The sequence below is a fragment of the Parasteatoda tepidariorum genome, chromosome 7, assembly GCF_982258835.1.
Source record: "Parasteatoda tepidariorum strain Cologne lab strain chromosome 7, Ptep-v5.0, whole genome shotgun sequence".
Classification (NCBI taxonomy): domain Eukaryota; kingdom Metazoa; phylum Arthropoda; class Arachnida; order Araneae; family Theridiidae; genus Parasteatoda; species Parasteatoda tepidariorum.
Window position 1 is genome coordinate 19,496,822 of NC_141761.1, and position 21,339 is coordinate 19,518,160.

The following is a 21,339-nucleotide window of genomic DNA, read 5'->3' on the forward strand; positions in this document are numbered from 1 at the left end:
CGAATAATTTTCACGTATTTAATTACACGCTTTGGTTTTCCTTAGGGATGTGGAATGCCATTAATTTAAAATTTTACTTGTAATGTCTTTTCTCCAGTAGCTTAATTACATGCATATCTAATGTTGAATTGAAGTTGTTTTGTTTTTGTTTTGGTTAACCATTATGGAAGTATTTTCTGTTACACTTTATGGGTGTTAAGGTACCTAACCTTGATCGTGGAACATAGAAAAATAAATGAAATTATTCCCGTTTTCTCACTAGGAGGATGAATTTAGCGAAGGAATGCTTTTCTTTATTTGTTTTGGAGTAAAGAATATGTGCTTTTAAAGATCATCTTTTATATTGAGGGTAATTTATTTAAATGATACATTTGCAAATCCTCGAGAAATCATTTTAATTATGGATGCTTGTCATCAAGTTTGAAATGTGATAATTATGAGTTATGCTCTTGTTTTGACCTCTTAGTTTAAATGGAACTATCACGTTTAAGGTTTATTCAAAATTAAATTTTAAATATAAAAAAATAAAGCAATTAGATGCAAATGCTGTTACAAAAAACATTCAAATCCATGAGAAATGCCTTAGGAAGCTGCTTAGCTCCTTGAGCTGGGTTTATGCTTTAGCAGAGCGGACAGTAATCAGAAAAACTACATCTTTGTAGTTAACTAAAACTACTTTATTACAATTGTAGTTAACTACAATTATGTTTTTAATGCAACGACTACGAACTACTTTCGAAATATAGTCACTACTTTGCTACTTTTAGAAGACTAACTTAACAGGGGGACTTAATTTTCACCAATATTCAAAATGATTTTGAATTAAAAATTGGCTTGGTTAAATATGAGGAGATATTAAGAAGTCTTAATTCATTTTTACATGAAATAGATTTTAGTCTAAAGCACTTTTTACGAATTTATTCTCTTAATTTTCAAACTCTAAGCTTTCCTCGACAGTGATTTAAGAATTGCTAGGAAATTTTCAAATAGTTGTGATTTAAGTGACGAATGCTTTTTTATATCCTCCAAGAAATAAATTACAGTGCGAAAAACAAAAAACGGACTAAACTGAATGACTTTTGATCTAATGATCGGATCCTTACGTTCTAGATCTTAATGTTTTGAGGGGATGACCGTAAATATGCTAATTGATTAATGCAGACAATATTTTAAGTTACGAAATCAGACACAAAAATGTACTTTATAGTTCCTGTGAAATCGAAAGAAAAAAAGTAATTTTTTCAAAAATTTTATTTCTCAGGAACAACTCGACCGATTTCGCACAGATTTGTCTAAGCATCAGACGTAGATCTTATTAGTGCTCGGCCACAGAGGCATTCTCATTTTTTTTCGTTGACGCTCCCACCAAGGATTTGCACCAATCAGATTCGAAAAGTTTTTTTTTATTTTTGAACTTTGTTTTATTATTTAGCTAACATTAAAAGTAGTTGCCAGCAATCGTTACAAACTACTGTTTTTCTTTGTATCGCACTACTCACTACGCTACTTCTTTTAAAAAGTAGTGCACTACACTACGAACTACGGAAAAAAGTAGCGACTACGGTAGTTTCACTACTTGTAGCGCTCTACTTCAGGCTGTTGCTCATGACCGTCTGAACAGGGATTCAACTTTCAGCGTAGGCAGGTTCGCATTTATTCTCTTACTTTCTCTCTCCTGTTCTCCGCCACTGGTGATCCACTCCATCGTGATAATACGTCTTAGTAATATTGAGACTTCAAAATTTCATACTTTTTCAAATAAACGACTCATTCCATTTAACCGTAACGTGTTGTGGGTGAAAAGGACAGCTCCTTTTAACTTCCCTTTCCTTAAACATGTTTTCAGGAAACATATCATAGAAATAATACTAAAACTAGATAACTCAATATTTTTTTTATTTATATTATGATTTTTATGATTGAACTATTAAAGTTTTGAAATGCTTTAACTAGATAACTCTAGAACTAACCATATGTGTTTCCTAACGGTAGATGTTAGAACTTGATAACTGTTAAGAAAGGACAGCGCCTTAATTTTGTCGTATTTTATAAACATACTTTTTTTAAAAAATGTTTATAAAACCAAGTAATATAAAAGCATGGTTTTGATACTATATCTAACACAAAACTTTTCACCTCTCAGTGCATAATATTAAAACCGCGCTGGAGCTTTAAAAAGTTGCAAAACTTTTAACTTACAACCATTTTCTTAATTAGGGTCAGTGGGGATAATTACGACCACTTTTAATTTTTTTTTAATTCGAAGTATAATTTGTCTAGTATAAGTTCATATTTTAATGATACAGGGTGACTTTTTTTGATTCTTTAAGAATGCGGGAAAAGATTATCAGCCATTCTAAGTAACATATGTATTTAAGCTCTTAAAGGGATGGTCATAATAAACCCACTAAATTTCTCAAAAGCAATTGGGTAGTTATGATTTCATGGGGGGGGGAATCTGGCCAATCAGCTGATACATATTCTAGAACTGTTGCTGACTCACGGTCAGTCCATACAAATACTCTAATCATTACTTTCCCCTTTTCACCTATTCCATGCACATAAGAGGAGCTTTTATTTGACCATGTCTGTTTTTTTTCTATCTTTTTAACTGATTTTAAATTTTCGTAAAAACCCTAATAAAATTTTAAATTTTGTTAGATAGGCGCAATAACCGACTGTGGGGGCTTTCTTCAAAGATAACAAAGGTGTCTTTTTTATAAAACCCATAAACCAGTCTTTCTTTGATGGTTTGCCATCCTTAAAAATATCAAAAACAGAGTTTTCTTTAACGTAAATTACAACAAGAGGCAAAAGTTCTTGCCATTCACAAGAATAAACAAATTAAATAAAAATTCTGCAAGTTTGCATTCTTCTTTCAAGTTCCTGTTAAAGGTGGTCATCTTTGTATTTTTTCTGAAATAACTTTTCTTCTAATTTGCTGCGGACTCAGTTTTTAGCTGATTCAGTTTCCTTTCTTTTACTATCGTAACAGAGTAACATCGTTCTTTAGAAAATAAGAAGGATGATGCTTCTTTTTTGTGTACATTCTTGGCATTTTAACACAAACGAAGACAAAATCTCAGCAATTTTGAATTTACATGTAAAATAGAGTAATTATGATCGTATACTTCCAGGTAATGAACTTTAATCCGAACATAAAATAATAATCGAATGTGGAAGAAGGCATAATTGGGTTAACTTATCGATTTACACTTACCAAAAAATATTCTTCGATGGCACAAATTACTTTGAATCAACATGTGCCGAAATTTTTTTTCACAGAATAAAATAGTGTTTTAGAATCATTTGAATATTGACCCAAGATTTTTATCTAACAACTATTTAAAGGTTCCTAAAACAAAATATACACTTAAAACTAGATATTTTTCGAAATTCTTATACTGGTTGAGTTTTTAAAAGATTCCGCTGGTCACAACTATCCTGATGTCATTATTACCCCCACTTAACCCTATATCATTTCATATTTCTGTCCATTTGCCAGAAATCAAACTAATATTATTCTTACCTAAGAATAACTAAGGTTTTTCAAGTGTTACACTTTTCAAATGCTTTATACCACGCCTTTGGGACTCCCTAACATGTGATGGTAACGAAATGGTTTTAAGGCTACAATGTTTGATCACACCTGGACACTTCATAGCTGGAAACCTGCCGAAAATATATTTTAAAAAACGATTCTGATGAGTGAAGAGGACAGCACTTTTTAATTTTCTGATCTTTAAACATTTTTTCAGAAAACGTATGATAGGTAAAGTGTTATAACTTGATAATTTAATACTTTTAGATTGCGAGTCATGCATACACTTAAAAAAAAAGAAGAAAAAAAAGAGTTATATTGTTAAAATTCTGGTATGCTATTAAAATTCAGGTATGGTGAAATTCTGAAACTAACCAGATGTGACGCCAACGGAAAATGTTAGAACTAATCAACTCTTAAAATAAAACAAATATTAATTTTAAGAAAAAAAATTTTCTTTCAAAAAACATTTTTTAAAGTTTTCTAGTTTTGATAATGTTTCACCTTTCTGTGAGTAATATTAAGATTACGCAAAGAATCTGAAAGTTGCCAGAGATCTAAGCAATATTAGAAAAAATAAAATGAAAAATAGCAATATTTACAAACTGTCAACTGTGGTTTTTATTGCACATCTCTGATGTCCATTCACCAGCAACCTGACTTGCACTGATGTTACTTTGTACTTCGGTAACTTTGTAATCTCGTGACTTCAAATTTAACTCCTAGTGAACGAATTTAAATTTCCAGTATCTATGCGTATGTTTCAGATATACGTATTGCTAGTAAAGCTATAAACTAATTGTACTTTCTAATGGTGTTCTACGAAAAAAAATAACGAGACAACATTAAATATCAAAATACGCTTCATAGACGACTTTGTCGAATTAATTTATTAATCATCAACACATACATCTCTCTTATTATTTTACAATGCTACAAAAATTAGATTTTAAACTCAAAATTCAACAAAAAATAAATAAGTTGTAGCATCATTTTAAATTTATATCCATAGAAAATATGCGAACTCTTGTGTTTTCTTTAATAAACTGCAGTTTCAACATTGTAGCAAGCAACACATCTAAAACATTTAGAATGTAATTTTGATATGCAAATGACCTTAACGAAAAGGAAAATACACGCCCAGGATCATTTACCTAATGATCTTCTTAGATTCCGGTTTCCGCTGTAGAAAATTTAATTTAAACTTAGCTGCCTACTAGAGGTTTGGATATGCAGCTCAGCTGTAGTAGATTTAAACTTGAAATGCTTTACATTTTTCAACCGTCAGCCTTCTAGATTTTAATATATTTAAGCATGAGTAATTTTTAAGGAAATGTTCCGATTTTTTTGGTGGAAGTTTTTTTTTTAACCCTAATCTTCCTGTCAGCTGCTGAAAATGGCGCATGAAATGGAACTCCAATTTTCGCTTCATTTGTCCCAAGGCGTTAAGATACATACGTTTAATTTTTAAAAAATATTAAATAATTGCTCTAAAAATACTTTCCTCAATTGTTTTAGCAGTTTTGCTTTACGATCTGAGAGAAATTCATCGGTTTTAATTGGATAGCTTTTTAAATTAATTTGGCGCAGAAAAGAAAATATCTGAATAAATTAATGACTTATATTGCTCTAATTATTAAAATATTTAGTTTTCCGTTGTAAATTGCGTTTAGATTTGATTTTAAATAGATTCGAAAAGTTTTATTCCCATGACTCTTAAAAGGATACAATATTTTTTTTAACATGCTTATCAATTTAGATGTTAGAAATCAATATTTAAACATTTAATCGTTCTGTAAGTATTTCTGCAGTTCTATTTTAGTAACTCTTAAAATTACTTCACAATTAAATATAAAATGTACATTTAAAACAAATTAATGAAGTCAAAATATATTTTAAGTACAAGATGGAGAAAAAAAAACTGAAAGATTGAAAAGTGCATCATTATGATGACATTTTACATATTAACATAATGTAAACGATCATTAGATTACTCTATACGGTTCTTATAACTGAAATCGATTTATCAGATGGAAAACAAGTTTCTGGTTATTTCAAGAAAATTGTCCATAATTTTGGGGATTTAAACTAAAAATAGGTTTATGTATGCACACATAACTAAAAAATTATGCTTATTAATATGGAAGTATGGCATGATTATAATTATTCTACTGCAGAGGTTGCTGCCACTCTATACTTAATTTCATTCATCGGATCCATATTACTGGAACCTTTCTCTTCATAATAAAAACTATTCATTTCAATTATTTGTGGGGGTGGAGTTATCGATAATGTCAAACTTCATCTATGAAAAGGTACCCCAACATAGAATCGAGTTAGCATGTCTTATATACTAGTGAATTGGAGTTGTATTTTTGTAGTGGTAGCCACACTACAGTACTCCCCCACCAGAATTATAGCTGTGATAGAATTCGATGAACAGATACCACTAGTTGAGTCATTGTTGTTTTGTGAGAAACCGGGAGAGCTGTATTAAGATCACCGTACTTTTTGAGTGTTGATCGTGAGAGCTGTATTAAGTTCACGGTTGCTCCTGTGTTGCCATTAGTAGTCGAGTGAATACGTTTTACGTTATGTGTGATCGAAACTGAGTAGCAACAGCACGAGGAGGTGGATAATTTCACAGTCACAAGTAGCAAGTCAACCGTTCAATGTGGATCATCCATCGAAGTAGGCGTGTTCAAATCGTAGTGGGCGTTTCTACTAAGGTAGGCGTGAAGGTAGGTAAGGTCCGAAGGTCACCAATGTGAGGGTGGAGTTATCGACAATGTCAACCTTCATCTATGAAAAGGTACCCCAACATAGAATCGAGTTAACATGTCTTATATACTAGTGAATTGGAATTGTATTTTTATAGTGGTAGACACACTACAATTTCTTTAGGTTATATTTTAGAATTTTTTTTTACAAAAAGTTTTCTGACAATCTCATTTTTTAATTTTTTATTTCCTTTTATAAAAATTATTTATGTTTATTTTTCTTTGCAAGGTGCGGATCAATCTCGGAGCTGGAGAAGCTGTTCTTACTTCCAAATCTGGTCTTATCTTGAACGATCTAGTTTGGCACGAGTTGGAGTTGCACCGCAAGGATGCGGAACTCATCCTTGTCATCGACGGACTCCACAATACTGACCTTGACATCCCAGGACGCTTTTTCGAGTTGAATGTCAAGTACGGAGTTTTTGTTGGTGGGGTTGGCGGCTTCAACGAACTGTTTCTCGGCAACATCCCCAATTTCCGAGGCTGCGTTGACGATGTCATATTCAACAGCCACGATATACTAAAGATTGCAGCAGCCATGTCCGATGAACACAATGTCTTTGCCGTTACCTGGAACTGCAGTGATGAGTTTGATGCTCTCTCCAACCAGCCTATCAGTTTTTTAGAAAAAGGTAATTGCATTACAATGACTGATGCAGAAAAGTTACAAAAATGCATTGAATCACAAAATACATACTTATGTCGTTGTTACGAACGATTCGTTTGTATCAAATGATTCTGTTTAAAATCTGAATGTCATGATTTAAAAAAAAAAAAAACTTCAAATTTTAATGAAATTATACTTATTATTATTATCTATATATATATATATATATATATATATATATATATATATATATAAAATAAATACAAGAAAACACTAAGAAAGTTAAGAAAAACAATAAGTAACATTTATTGAGCTTAAGCTGCAAGTAAACAGCACTCATTAGACAAGTTCAAAATGAAGAAAAAAACAAAGAAAAATTATAGACAAATGAAAAAAAGGGGTGGGAAATAATAAGTAAAAAAACAACAATAATAAAATGTTGTTTGTTGTTTTTTTACTTATTATTTCCACCCCTTTTTTTCATTTGTCTATAATTTTTCTTTGTTTTTTTCTTCATTTTGAACTCGGCTCATATATATATATATTTCTCTTACACGGCGACAAAAAAAGCCTCATTAGCTCATTACAACTCCCGAATGGCAACGCTAGAAAATCGACCAATGATTGCCGCTAAAATAGTCACATGCCAAATCTAGCTGAGATGGCTCAACATATAGCGCTTTAAAAAACGGAAACTGAAATAACCAGAGAGAGCATAAGCTAGGCAGAAGTGAGTAGTCTTTGTCGATAGATCTCTATTTTAGTATTTTGTCGAAAGCGCTTTTTTTCACGAATTTATATACTTACGAATTTATTTGACGATTTTTGATTTATATCACGAATTTATTTGCTTTACTAGAATTTATTTGTCTATGCAGGTTTCTCCATTGCAATTCACTTATTTCAATTTTTAATGGACTTAATTATAGCTAAAATTTTAACCTTTTTAAAGAGATATCAGTTTTAGAAATTTTATCTGAAGATTTTATACTATAGCACATTTCTAATAGGTTTAACGAATTACATGTCATTTATTTGAATTCAAATTTATTTTAATGACTTAGTATTTACTAAAAAGATGTAATTTTTTTTTAAAAAGAAAGTTGTTATATAGATTTGATTGTTTTGAATTCTTAGAATTTTGTGCATTTGCAATGTAACTAAGTTAGTAGCGAGCGAAGCGAGCTTGGTTTGCGAAGCAAACCTTATAAGATTGCGTAGCAATTTTCGGGGGTTGGCGAGCGTTAGCGAGCAGGGTGTGCAGCCCACTATTATTATTAAACTTATATTATTATCTTACTTATTATTATATCTTTCTTATTATTATTATATCTTACTTATTATTATTATATCTTACTTATTATTATTAAACTTATACTTATTATTATTATTAAATGCATTAAATCACAAAATACATACTTATGTCTTTGTTACGAATGATTCGTTTGTATTAAATGATTCTGTTTAAAATCTGAATGTCATAATTTAAAAAAAAAATAATAATTTAAAAATTTTAATTCAATTATACTTATTATTTATTTACTTATTTATTTTGAAACTGTATATGTTCCCATTTAATAAATAAAATGCAAACAAAGCTAAAAGATGGAGCTACTCTAAAATGTGAAAACCGAAGGAAAAGAAAACTTTCAATTAGTTTAAATGATTAATTTAAAGCTGTTTTACCGGTTTCGATTCTGAGAAACACCCACTGTGAAAATGTCTTTAAAGTGTGTATCTCAGGTTCGGAAAAAAATTGAGAGTTCGAAGTGAAATACGATTTATCGATACGAGTTTCAATATGATTTTATCATTATATTTAGAAAAAACACTTTCTCTTTGCCAAAAAAAAAATAACACACTTTTCATCGCTGCGAGAAAGAAGAGAATGTTAACTTTATACAAAAAGCTTCAATTTGTGTTGGATTTTTCAACGAATAATAAAAATCCACCTTTCAAAAACAGTGTTCTTAATATTGCTTAATTTAACCGAAAAAAAACTTAAAACTTTAACTCGCCATAACTTACTTAGAAAATGTTTTAATTATTTGTCTCAACGCATGTTCAAAAAAATAATCGCAAAAATCTTGAAAGTTTAAAATCCAATCATAAAATATAATTATTTAACTTAGATAATGGTCATATACATCGAGAAATAACAATAAATCATCTGCACTTAAATCATGGTTTAATCACTTTATTAAAACAGGCATGCAGTGAGTAATTTACACAATTATTTGGCTGGCAAAATTTTTCCAGTTCCTATTTTGATGGATTTTTCTATATCGTTTCAAAGCAAAAAGTTTGTTTTACAAAAGCTTTATTCATAAAAACCCTTTGAAAATTTCAACTATCCAGTCCATTTTCTGATCATATATTTAAATACAACAAGGGAAAATATACAAGGGCAAACTAAATCGCAACACAAAGAATATTTTCCTAGTAAAAAATAAATTAATGAAAATTTTCACAATGATATGAAATAAAATCATATTCTGCTAAATATCTTTTGTACGTTTCTCTAAAACAATTTGCAATATGAAAGTTTACTGCAAAGTTATGTTCTTTACAAGTCGAAGAAAAAATATTTTGCTCTTCTTGAAAACTTCTTTTTTGAGGGCTTAGTATATTTTAATACATAACACTGCAAATAGTATCAATAAATAAAACTTTTGATGACTAAAAGTTTAAACTTGGTGTATTTTTTTTTTCAGATTCATTTCTGGCTCTACCACCTTGGAATGCAAGAAACGGTGGTTCTGTCTCCCTTGATGTCAAAACACAAATCCATACTGCCGTTTTGTTTTACAATGCTGGAGTGCCTTTAAAATCTGATTTCATTTCATTGGAGATACTAGAAGGCAAAGCTGCCATATCTGTAAATGAAGGGAATGGCGCCGTGGTCCTGAGTTCGGAGATCACAATAAGTGATGGATTATGGCATCACATCGAAGTTCAATTCAGTCCATCTTACATTGAAATCGTTGTGGACGGACATGCAAAGAATCTAAGGCCAGGTCTTGGTGACAATAGATTTTTTGACCTCGCTGGTTTGTTTTACATTGGAGGCATTGAACTGAACAAACAAGCACATGCTTTTCAGTTCGGACTCCAATCGATTTTGCTGGAAGGTTCTGAACTGTCTCTGAAGGGTTGCATGAAAAATATCAAAATAAATAATCAGTTGGTAGGATTTAGGGAAGCCGAGGTGACGCATGGACTTCAGCCGGACTGCTCTTGGGAATATATGTGTCTCCAAGAACCATGTGTGCCAGAAGCCGAGTGTTATCAAGATGGAGTTGATAGTTTCAGGTGTATATGTGAGCTTGATAACTGCGTCAGAACTAATTTCTCTTCTGCTTATAAACTTTATGCCAAGTCTTCCAAGCCTATAGATTTAGAAATTCTCAATCTACAGCCTCTTGTGATATCCGAAGGTGGTAGCGATTTAATTACGTCTAATCACATACGAGTGATATTGGATTATAGAAAATATGGGATTAGAGAATCCGGTGTTCTGTTTCACATAATCGAACCCCCTAAATATGGAAATCTAGAAATCGAAATCTATAGAGGTATTGCTGATAGCATTTTTACTCTCTCTGATTTGAATACAGATAAAGTGAGATACTCTCATGATGGTTCCGAAACAAAGACTGATTCCGTCGTATTTGATTTGGAGTTCCGAGCCGGAACGTTCAGACTTCTTTCTCACTTAGAAGAGAAACATCGTTTCGTCTTCCATTTTCAAATATTGCCGGTAAATGACCCTCCGAAACTAAATTTGTTACCGGGTAAGTCATTCAGATTAGCCAAGCATACTAAAAAAACCATCACTTCTAATTTTTTAAAGGCTGATGATCCTGATAATCAGCCAAGTGATATAGTCTATTCTGTTTTGAGCTTAGATTCTTTTGAAAATGAAGGTTATTTTGAAAATGCTAAGAATCCAGGGAAAGCTGTTAATAGTTTTACACAAGCAGATATCAATGATAATCTCATAAGTTTTGTTAATCGTGGTGCTGGTAATGTCCATGTAACTATACAAATTTCTGATGGAATCAAGTCTGACCAGACTACTTCTACATTTCAGATATCACCATTTGATCTGGAAATAACAATCAAAAATAATACCGGGATCGCTCTGCCTTATGATTCATCAGTCGTCATCACCGCAGATAATTTGACTTTTTCCGACAATGCTCCTGACCAAAACTTAGAAATACGTTGTGATATTGTCAAAGGACCTGAGCATGGAAGCCTTCAGCGATTACGCAATAATGGCCGGTGGTACCCTATAAACCATTTCACTCGAAGGCAGCTTAAAAAAGAAAAACTCAGGTACCAACACGCATCTGGCAGACCCAGTAATGATGATTTTAAATTTACAATATCATCTGGTGATGTCAAATTTCCTACTGTACACAACTTCCGCATTACATTTATTACAATAAACTTAAAACAGGTACATATTTCAGAATTATTTTTAAATAAGAAGCAAGAAGGCTTCATCACTCAATCTGAAATAAAATTTGAAACATATCCTGTTTCAACATCGACTGATTATATAATATACGTAGTACAAACACTTCCGAAATATGGAAATTTAATTTTATTTCATTCTGGACTATCAGAACTGAGACACAAGAAGTTAGAATTATCTTCAACGTTTACCCAAACTGATATTGATCACAAGAAACTTAAGTATAAATTGCACAGGAAAACATTTTCCATTGTTGAAGATAAGTTTAGCTTTAAAGTATCGTGTTCTGGTGGACTTATGTCCAACGCGATGGACTTCAAGATAAAACATGACCCAGGTGAGATTGATGCCATTATCATAAACGAAAAAGTGACTGTTTTGGAAGGGGGGACATCAGATATAGGGCCAAGTGAACTGCACATTGAAATACCATCAAAATCAGAAATAATTTACAATATTACAACTTCACCAAAATATGGTGTTCTTAAAAAGTTAAGGGTAGACCATGCTGAAGTTGAAGAAGATTACGTAAGTTTAGTTACATCAACTGAAATATCTCAAAATAGATTAATTTATAACCATGGTGACTCTGAAAACGAAAGAGATTTGTTCCATTTCATTGCAACAGCAGCAAACGCGAGTGATAACAATTTTATATATTACGGCACTGTCCACATCCATGTCATCATGAAAAATGACAATCCACCAATAAGAGTAGTAGATAAAGTGTTTAATGTAGTCATGGATGGCGAAAGAAAACTTACGGGCATGGATCTGAAATACATAGACCCTGATATTGATTCATCTCCTTCTGATATCATCTATACTCGACGCGGCATTCCCAATGGAGCACTATTTCACGTCGATGACATGTCTACACAAGTTTATCAATTCACTCAAGTAGATTTAGATGGTGGAAAAATAATCTTTCGCCACAGTGGTTCTCACTATGGTAAATCTGTTCTACGCATTACTGACGGAAAATTTTATGCGACTGGCGTTCTCGAAATTCAAGCTTCAAGACCTTACTTAAAAATTACGCGAAACACTGGCTTAATCGTAAAAAGAGGCGAAAGTAGTTTGATTTCTGCTTCGAATTTAACTGTTGAAACAAATCTGGATGCCAACTCGGATGATATTACTTACAAAATTATTTCGCCTCCAAAACACGGTGAAATAGTTTTGAATGGTAAGGTTATTCAAGAATTCACGCAAAGAGATTTACAGCTGGAAAATGTTGAGTACGAAAATGACAACAGCGTGAGTTTTCAAGACTCGTTCAGCTTTTCTGCCTTTCTGGGAGACATTACAATTGACGGTAAATTCGAATTTCGTATCTATCCTGAAGTCTACTGGGAACCCTTAACAGTTGTCAGCAATAAAACCTTATACGTAGACGAGGGCCATCTTGTCACCATAGACTCGTCAGCTTTGAATATCACACAGCCCAACATCAATACGCACAATATCACCTACGTTGTTCGCACGCCACCGAAATTTGGTTTCTTGGTATTAGGAGATGAGAGGGAATTCGAGGACCGCAAATCGGTTTTCAAAACAACTCCAGCCAAACTGTTCACACAAACTTCGATCAATGAACGTCAGCTGCACTATTTTCATACAGAACACAACGCCTCTAAGGATCATTTTATATTTGACGTCACCAATGGTATCACTGCACTCAGAGACATGAAATTCAGCTTTAAAATTATTTCTAAGATCATTTTTTTGAGAACAAGGAATATCACGGTAGTAGAAGGCAGTGAAGTCCCTCTAAAAAGTAACGACATTCAAGTCACCAACCCTTACTACGAAGACTGGATCACGGAGTATCTGGTGATTGAAAGACCACAGCATGGATACATATCCTCTTCTAAGAACGCCAGGTCAAAAGTGTCCAGGTTTTCTGTCCAAGATCTTAAGAGCGGGTTCATCCATTACACTCATGACGGCTCGGAAACTTCACGAGATTGGTTTACTCTCGTTGCAAATGCCACAGTCTTGAACAAAGAGAGTTCGCCAAGCACGGTTCATGTTTTTGTGGAACCTGTCAACGATGAAACGCCGCACATGGTGAACAACACCGGATTAGATGTGTGGGAAGGGGATATCACTGTTATAACGAACCGCCACCTCGCTGCTACTGATGAGGACTCTGATCCGACGGAAATCACGTTTGTGATATCATCTCCGAGCAATGGATACGTGGCCTTAAAAAATGACACCAGGACGTCTATTTTAAGCTTTACTCAAGATCTGATTGATCGTGGAATGATTACTTTTGTCCATACAGGTAAATGTTTTTCGTCTCTTTTACAATGTAAAAAGAAGAGTTTTTCATTATTGTTTTGTTTATCATGTTTTTTATGATACATTATAAAATTTAAGTATTAATAAAATGATATTTTAAAGTCTATTTTATAATACTTTTTCCAAGTATTCGATAGCAGTACTGTGTGAATTTCAATGATAACCGCAACTCAAAATTTTAACTAAGTAAATTATGGGATAGAGCTAGAGGAATATTAATACTGTTATTCTGGAAAACCAAGGCCCAAAAAGCCATCTATGTTTAGCAGAAACTTGTTGCGTAGCTATGGATTTTTTTTTAGCAATTCTAAGATATTTTTTATTTGCGTTTTAAAATTTCAAAACTGGAATTACTAAAAAATGAGATTAACAAATTTTCGTTCAAATTAAATTTTTCAGCATTTTTTTAAAAAAAAAGAAAAAAATTGAAAGGTAGTAACGAAAATATTTCTTTCGTTGTAGTTGACAAAATCTACTAGAGATAGTGACAAGTTCGGTTATAGTTAAGTTAAACAGAATTAAGAAGATGATTAACTCCAAAATATGTTTAATAAGTTAGTATCTGAAATGAATCCATCAGTACTATTCAAACGTACATTATTACATTATAAAGTTATTCATTATTACATTATAAAGTTATATTAAAGTTATGAGAATATTTATCTTGTAATATCTTGACCGGGTAAACGATTCAAGTATAATAATCCTCTTGTTCCTTCCTTCCTCATGTTTAATGTTTTCGTTAAGCATGCACTTAAACTACACAATTAATCTTGAACTGCAAATTAAAGCAACAAAAAAAACGTGAATTTCAATTGACTAATTAAAACACTTCTAATAGAAAAGTATTTTTTTACTTCTATTTATAATATATTCTTACTTTTTTTCTGTCGTATTTAATATAGCCAACAATTTGTTATGTTTTTGTAAATTTTAATTTGTGAGGAAGCGCAGTTCTTTCTTAAAAATTAATAAATGCTGTTAAAGATTGATACACACGTACTGAATGTTACAAAATTAATATTCACAACAAGTGGTCGGAAGGAGCAGCCAACTTTAAGTAGTGAAACTACTGTAGTCGTTGCATTATTTTGTAGTGAAGTGTGCTGTTTTTTTTTTTTAAATGTAGCGTAGTGAGTTGTGCGATGTAAAAAAAACAATAGTTTGTAGAAATTCCTAGCAATTACTTTTTACGTTACATTCTAACATTTGTAATTGCAATCAGAATTAAACCTATCAACACAGATAATTTTACCAATGTGTAATTATTATTTAGACAGGAAATAATTTTTTTTAAAATGGAATATGAGAATCAAGGCAGTGTTTTTAAAAGATGACGGCTTATTTTAACAAAAATTGCAAAGAGGGTGCATTTAAAGGGATCAAAGGACAGGAGGAGGGCCGCCTTTCTGAAAACGCTTAGGGAGAACACTGTTCTACATTATAGATATTTATAAATTATACTTATTTATAAATCATGTATACATATGCATTTTTCGTAAAAATATTGGAAAGATGTTTGCGATAGAGTGTAGGGGAGAGTGGGGTCAATTGTAACAGGGTACGATTGTAACAGAGCAAAAATTTCAAGTGTCGGGTTCTAGATTTGGTTCCTAGGTGGCGCACAAGGTGTATTTAATAAATCTACATGTACACCCCTGATTACAATCATTTTTATGTACTTTTGAAAGAGTTAGATCACAAAGGATATTTTCAAGCCACGCGAGTACTTTTTTTGGTATTAGAATATTATATTGTAACAAAGTAATTTTGTTTAAACAAATAAAAATTAGTAACCGAATATGTAAGTGGACACCTTAATTAACATTTCAATAAAAAAAAGATTAGTTTTGCTAATTAACTAGCATTGTTTTTAACAAATGAAGCTGAAATGGCGTCTTGGTGACAATTGTAACAATAAGTAAAGGGACGATTGTAACAACTGAAAACAAATAATCTTATGTTTACAAACCATTACTTAAGTCTTTAAGAACCACCAATAGTTTCCTATATCATTTATATTATGCTGCATGTGCATTATTTTATTTGTCACCTTTCACAGCATAAATTAAAATTTTTAACCCCTTAAAGTTAAAAACTTAACCCTTTAGGTCTCTGCTCATTATTATTTTTACTCCTAAAATATCACTACTATTTTGATCAATAAAGAAATATATCACAACTATGATACTATGTATAATTAACTATGTTTTAGTTGAATTTATGAACTGTTACAATTGACCCCGTAAGTGGGGACAATTGTAACAAGTGCTCGACTGTCAAAAATTGTTAATAACTAATATAATAACATTTAAAATTAGGTATTTATTTTTTTTTTCTAGTAGAGGATAGTCTACTTTACTCGTCTGTCAATTAATACTAATAATATATTGGATTTTTTGTTAGTTAAAAATAGTTAAGTAAAAAATTTTACAATTGACCCCACTCTCCCCTACCTTTTGTAAATTATGATAATAATTCAATCTACCTTTATTAGTAAAGTAATAACTATTAATATAGAAAGAAATTTTTAGAACTGTAATGCTTGTAGTTAAGATTCAAATTCAATGTTACTTTTTTTAAAGTTTTAGGACGATAATTTACCTATTAAAAAAATAATTAAACAGAAACAATTATTGATTAAATAATTAAATAAAAACAATGTTCACACTTTTTTCCAATGAAAAAACTTTTTTTAATTGAAGCGATTTGTAATGGTGACACTCTATTTTTTCCCCATTAAAATCGTTTTACTGTTAAGGTATTAGTTTTGCAATCATTCTTTTGAATATAAAATTTTTCAACTGTGATACGATTTCGGACAGCTTACCTATTTTCTAAAATTGTTTTTTCTCTGTATTTAGGCGATAAGGCTGGAGGATTCAAACTGCAAGTGAATGACGGCGTTAACTTTGACTCTCCTCATGTATTTACAATAACAGCTCGCTTGCTACAAATCATAATGGCAACAAACGAAAAACTAGGCATACTGCCGCGAATGCAACAGTCAATCACGAAAGATCATCTGTTTGTCACCACAAATGATCACGATTTAACGAGAGTTATTGCCTTCAAAGTAACAGGAGGACCAGACCTGGGAAGGCTATTGGTTGAAAATCCAGATGGTTCCCTAAGTCAAATTACTGAATTCACCCAAGAACAGATTAACAAGAACCTCGTATTGTACGAACACAATAAGCAAATGATAGGTTTGAAAGCCACAGATAAATTCATTTTTAACATCGAAACGCAAAATGCTCAAACAATGAAAGACGTTGAATTTAACGTTGAGATATCTGTTGGAAATTTTGGATCTGGAAGCCTCGATCAGTTGGTAGTACTTCATACTCTAGAAGTGAAAGAAGGTGGCATGGCTGTCATTGGACAAGAACACGTTGATATGTCGAGACTTTTTAGTTTGTGGCAAGGAAAAGGGAAAAGCGAATTCGCTAAGAAATTGAAGATCATAGTTCATACCCCTCCAATCAATGGCTGGTTAGAAACTGAAGAAGGTAACTCCAGTTTTGTGAGTAAACTCTCTTTTAATAGAGAAGATATTAGAAAAAAGAGAGTTCGCTATCATCACGATGATTCTGATACATTTAATGACGGTTTCAACATTGGATTTTACCTTTTAGATGACAAGGGACAACCAGACATTCTTCTTTTCAATGGTACTTTAAATATTACAGTATATCCCATTAACGACAACGCTTTTGTTTTACTAACTCCAACAGCCCGAGTTGAAATAGTGCAAGGACAGTCAGTTGCATTGACTTCTAGCATTTTTAATGTTTCGGACGCTGATGGTGTCCCCAAAGACATCACCTATGAAGTTCTCAAATCTCCTGCATCTGGCAAACTTATAATGGGCAATATTTCAGTCAATAACTTCACTCAAGAAGAAATAAACAATAATATGATATTGTACGTGCATGACGGTACCAAAGAAAACAGAAGCGAATTTCATTTTAAAGTTAGTGACGGAAAACTCAAGCAAGAATACGCGGTATTGGATATCACCATAGTTCCTATAAAATTGCATTTAGTAAATACAAGTGCCATTGAAATTCAACAAGGTTCTATAGCTGTTTTTCTCAGCAATGAGAACGTAGGTGCTGTTACCAACGCAAACAACGAAGAAATATGGTACAACATAACTACCTTGCCTTCGCATGGTCACATTTTCGTTAACGATGACAGTTTAAGGTTCTTCCGACAGACAGACATCGACAACAATTTGGTATTTTATATGCAGTCTGATATCACTGCTTCCGAAGATTATTTTATAGTGACTATTCAAAGTGGTACGAATGTTATTCGAGATAAAATTGTCAACATAACCGTTACTCCCCAAATCGAGCAGAAAAGCTTTTTTGTTAGTGCTTCAGGAGTTACATGGATTACTTTGGATTTCTTAAATGCTACTAAATTGGCTCAGCAATCAAAAAGCAATCCTAAATTTGTTATTTTTAAACTGCCAAAATACGGGGTGTTAAAAAAATCGAATAGTAAGAAAACGAAACGTGCTATAGCGAAGAGCTTTGATTTCACTCACGAGGATTTGGTTAAGAAAAAAATATCTTACATTGGAAAGGACATGGAATTAAAAAATGCAGTAACTGATAGTTTCGAATATGTTTTAACCGCTGCTCGTGTTCAACCTGCGAAGGGTAAGTTTGTTTTTACTGTTCAACCATCCCAAGCCCAAATATCTACCCATGCATACTCTATCAATTTCTTTTCTTCATCCTTGGCACCTTTGTCACGTTACGTTACGACTATCTCCCCTAATTTAACAACTGGAATATCAGAAACATCAAGCGGCGGTGTTTATCAACCAAGTATCAGCAATGACCATCTATTGGTAGCGGGTATTGTATTGGGCTTAGTCATTGTCATCCTTGTAATAATCATCATCGTCAAGTGTCGAACTGTCAGACGAGAGAAGGCAAAAGAAAGAGCAGGAGGACAACCTTGCTTTGGTCATAGACATGGTAAAAACAAAACAGTGGTAGGATCCCAGACCGCTCAGTCAAACCTTGACTTGTCGGATCATAATGCTTCCAATAACAGTTTGTCTCTATCAGACGATATTCCCCCTCCACCACCTCCACCAACGTCCCCTTCAAGCAGAAGCAGCCCTATAGGTTGCATAGGGGGTAGCTCTGGTGTAAAAAATAGATCCTTGCGAAAGAGAGGTAAGTGTTTGGACATAGAACCCTCGTTACCACCACCGCCATATATTCTGGAGAACGGGGAATGGACAGAAATATCTGTTCCCGTTCCGACCTGTAAAGTAACCCCTCTTTCGCACAGTGATCGAGATGATCTAAATGAAACAACCCTAAAAGGACCTTATCTTTTAAGTGATCCCAGTGAGGAAGAAGACTGGAGCAACTATGAAGGTTCTGAGCTGAGATTCGGCCCTCCCTGTAATCCTGTTCTAAGGAAGAACCAGTATTGGGTATGACGCACAATCAAATTAGAAACTCAATTATAAATTGTTTTCTAATTGAAATATTATATTTCTTACTCAAGAAAGAAACTATATTGAAATTTTCACTAAGTGGCCAAACTGAATTCACAAGGTACAAGAAATTACAAAATTGTTTACTATCCACACTGATTTCTGGTAAAATTACCACACTATAGGGCACTGATATTTCTAGTAATATATGCTTTAATGGTATATGATAATATGGTGTTTTAATCATTCATTTGGTAATTTTTCCGTTCATATGGTAACGGTTTACAAGAAATTCTGGTTTTCAAAATTATAGTTCCTATTACCAGATATTTAGTGAAAAATACAAAACTGAAAAGTAAAGTTAACCGAATAAATGGTTTGTAAGCCATACTCTAAGGCAGCAGTTCCTAAATAGTGCTCCGTGGATTCCTAGGATTTCGTGCAAAAGTTCAGTAAGACTATTTTTAAACAGTTTTGAAACCTGAAATTTTATTTAGATCCGATAAATAATTATTTACTTATATTTCGGTTGCTTTTAGAAAATTATTGAAGTAATATACCAATAACAAAAAAATGACAAATTTTTGAAATACGTATATATTTTAATTATAGTTTATTGAATAAATTATGAAGAGCACATGCATTTATGAAAAAATGCATCGAATTTTCTTTCATTCTTTCCAAATCAATACAAAGTAACTAAAATCGTTAAAAAAAAATATGGTTTCCTAATGACCATTTCTAACGAATATTTCTGCCACTTTTTGGCTTACTTTATTTATTATCTCAGTATATATATATATATATTTATATATATATATATATATATATATATATATATATATATATATATATATATATATATATATATTACTGCTAAAGTGTATAATTCAGTTCTTTCATAGAATAACTAGGTATTTCATGAAATAACTGGACAAGTCAGTTGAAGTACATAAAAGATGGAAAATTTCATACTTTACCTAGTTATTCTATGCAATAACTAATGATAGGCCGTCAAAGTGAAAAATAAACAATTTCGAAGTTATTTTATAAATTAATTGATCATAAATAGATAAAATCTCTCGAAAAAATAGATTTTGTCCCTATTGCGGATGATTAATTGCTAAATAATAAGGAAAAAAGATTATATAATTTAATATAAATACATAATTTATGTACTTTAACTGACTTGTCTAGTTATTTCATGAAATATCTAGTTTTTTTCTATGAAATAACGGATTTCACACTTTAATAATAATATATACACCAAAAACAAATTAATTACCAGGCTAGATTCAGTTTCAGGTATGCGAATTTGACTTAGAACAAAATTTAACATTTTTAATGATAAAACGATGAAAAATATTAATCCCTTAAATATTTTCGAAATAAAGTAGTCTTTTATTGGTCAATGCATTCACAATTGTCTTTATTTATTTTGTTTATAAAGTCACAGTTACGTTGAAAGAGAGTCGATCATTTAGGGTTACATAGGAGAAACAAACTGGGAACCGCTACTTTAAGGTATCGTGGTAAAATTATCAATAATTACCAAATTTTATCACAGATAACAAAACCATGTTTTACTGTTAATATTACGAAAATCATTACCAAAGCTCTTCGGTAAAAAAAATTACCGAGCTTTTTGATGTTCCTATAGTGCCGGAAACACGGTAAATGTTACCACATTCTGGTAGTTTTGGCCATACTTTTTTTTTCTCAGAGCAGGTAAGGAATGAAAATGTGTTTTTATTTTCTTGTTAGACAATTGTTCTGATCAATTCTTTTCTCATGGTATTCAATTTTTTGTACTTGAAAAAACAATAGTAATCATAAGATATGAATTAAATTCATTTTTATAAACTTGATTTGCAATAACATCTAAAAAATGTAGATTTCAAAATTCTGATGGTAGTGTGTGACTTAGCTGCAAGCATACACCGAAGAGCCATTACATTATGACCACCCTGCTAATAACATGTAGGACCACCTTTAGCCCTCAAAACTGCTAGCACCCGCCGTGACCATTGATTCCAGAAGGTGCTGATAGGTAGTCTGAGGTATCTGATACCAAGCGCGCACCAACTGGTCCTGCAATTCCCTCACACTGAGAGGGGGTAGCGTGGCAGCACGAATTTGGTTTTCCAA

At 32.2% G+C, this 21,339-nt stretch overlaps 1 protein-coding gene across 2 annotated transcripts in view; it reads left to right on the plus strand.

The window, feature by feature from the left end:
- Nucleotides 1–19,671, plus strand: part of LOC107436488 (chondroitin sulfate proteoglycan 4) — a 169,270-nt gene extending 149,599 nt beyond the window's left edge. For both annotated transcript variants that reach the window (XM_021146516.4, XM_087167447.1), the window contains 3 exons: nt 6,551–6,953; nt 9,643–13,704; nt 16,586–19,671. In XM_021146516.4, the coding sequence (XP_021002175.3) occupies nt 6,551–6,953; nt 9,643–13,704; nt 16,586–19,194 (7,074 nt within the window). In that variant the 3' untranslated portion in view covers nt 19,195–19,671. The remainder of the gene's footprint in view (nt 1–6,550; nt 6,954–9,642; nt 13,705–16,585) is intronic.
- The last annotated feature ends 1,668 nt before the right edge of the window (nt 19,672–21,339 follow it).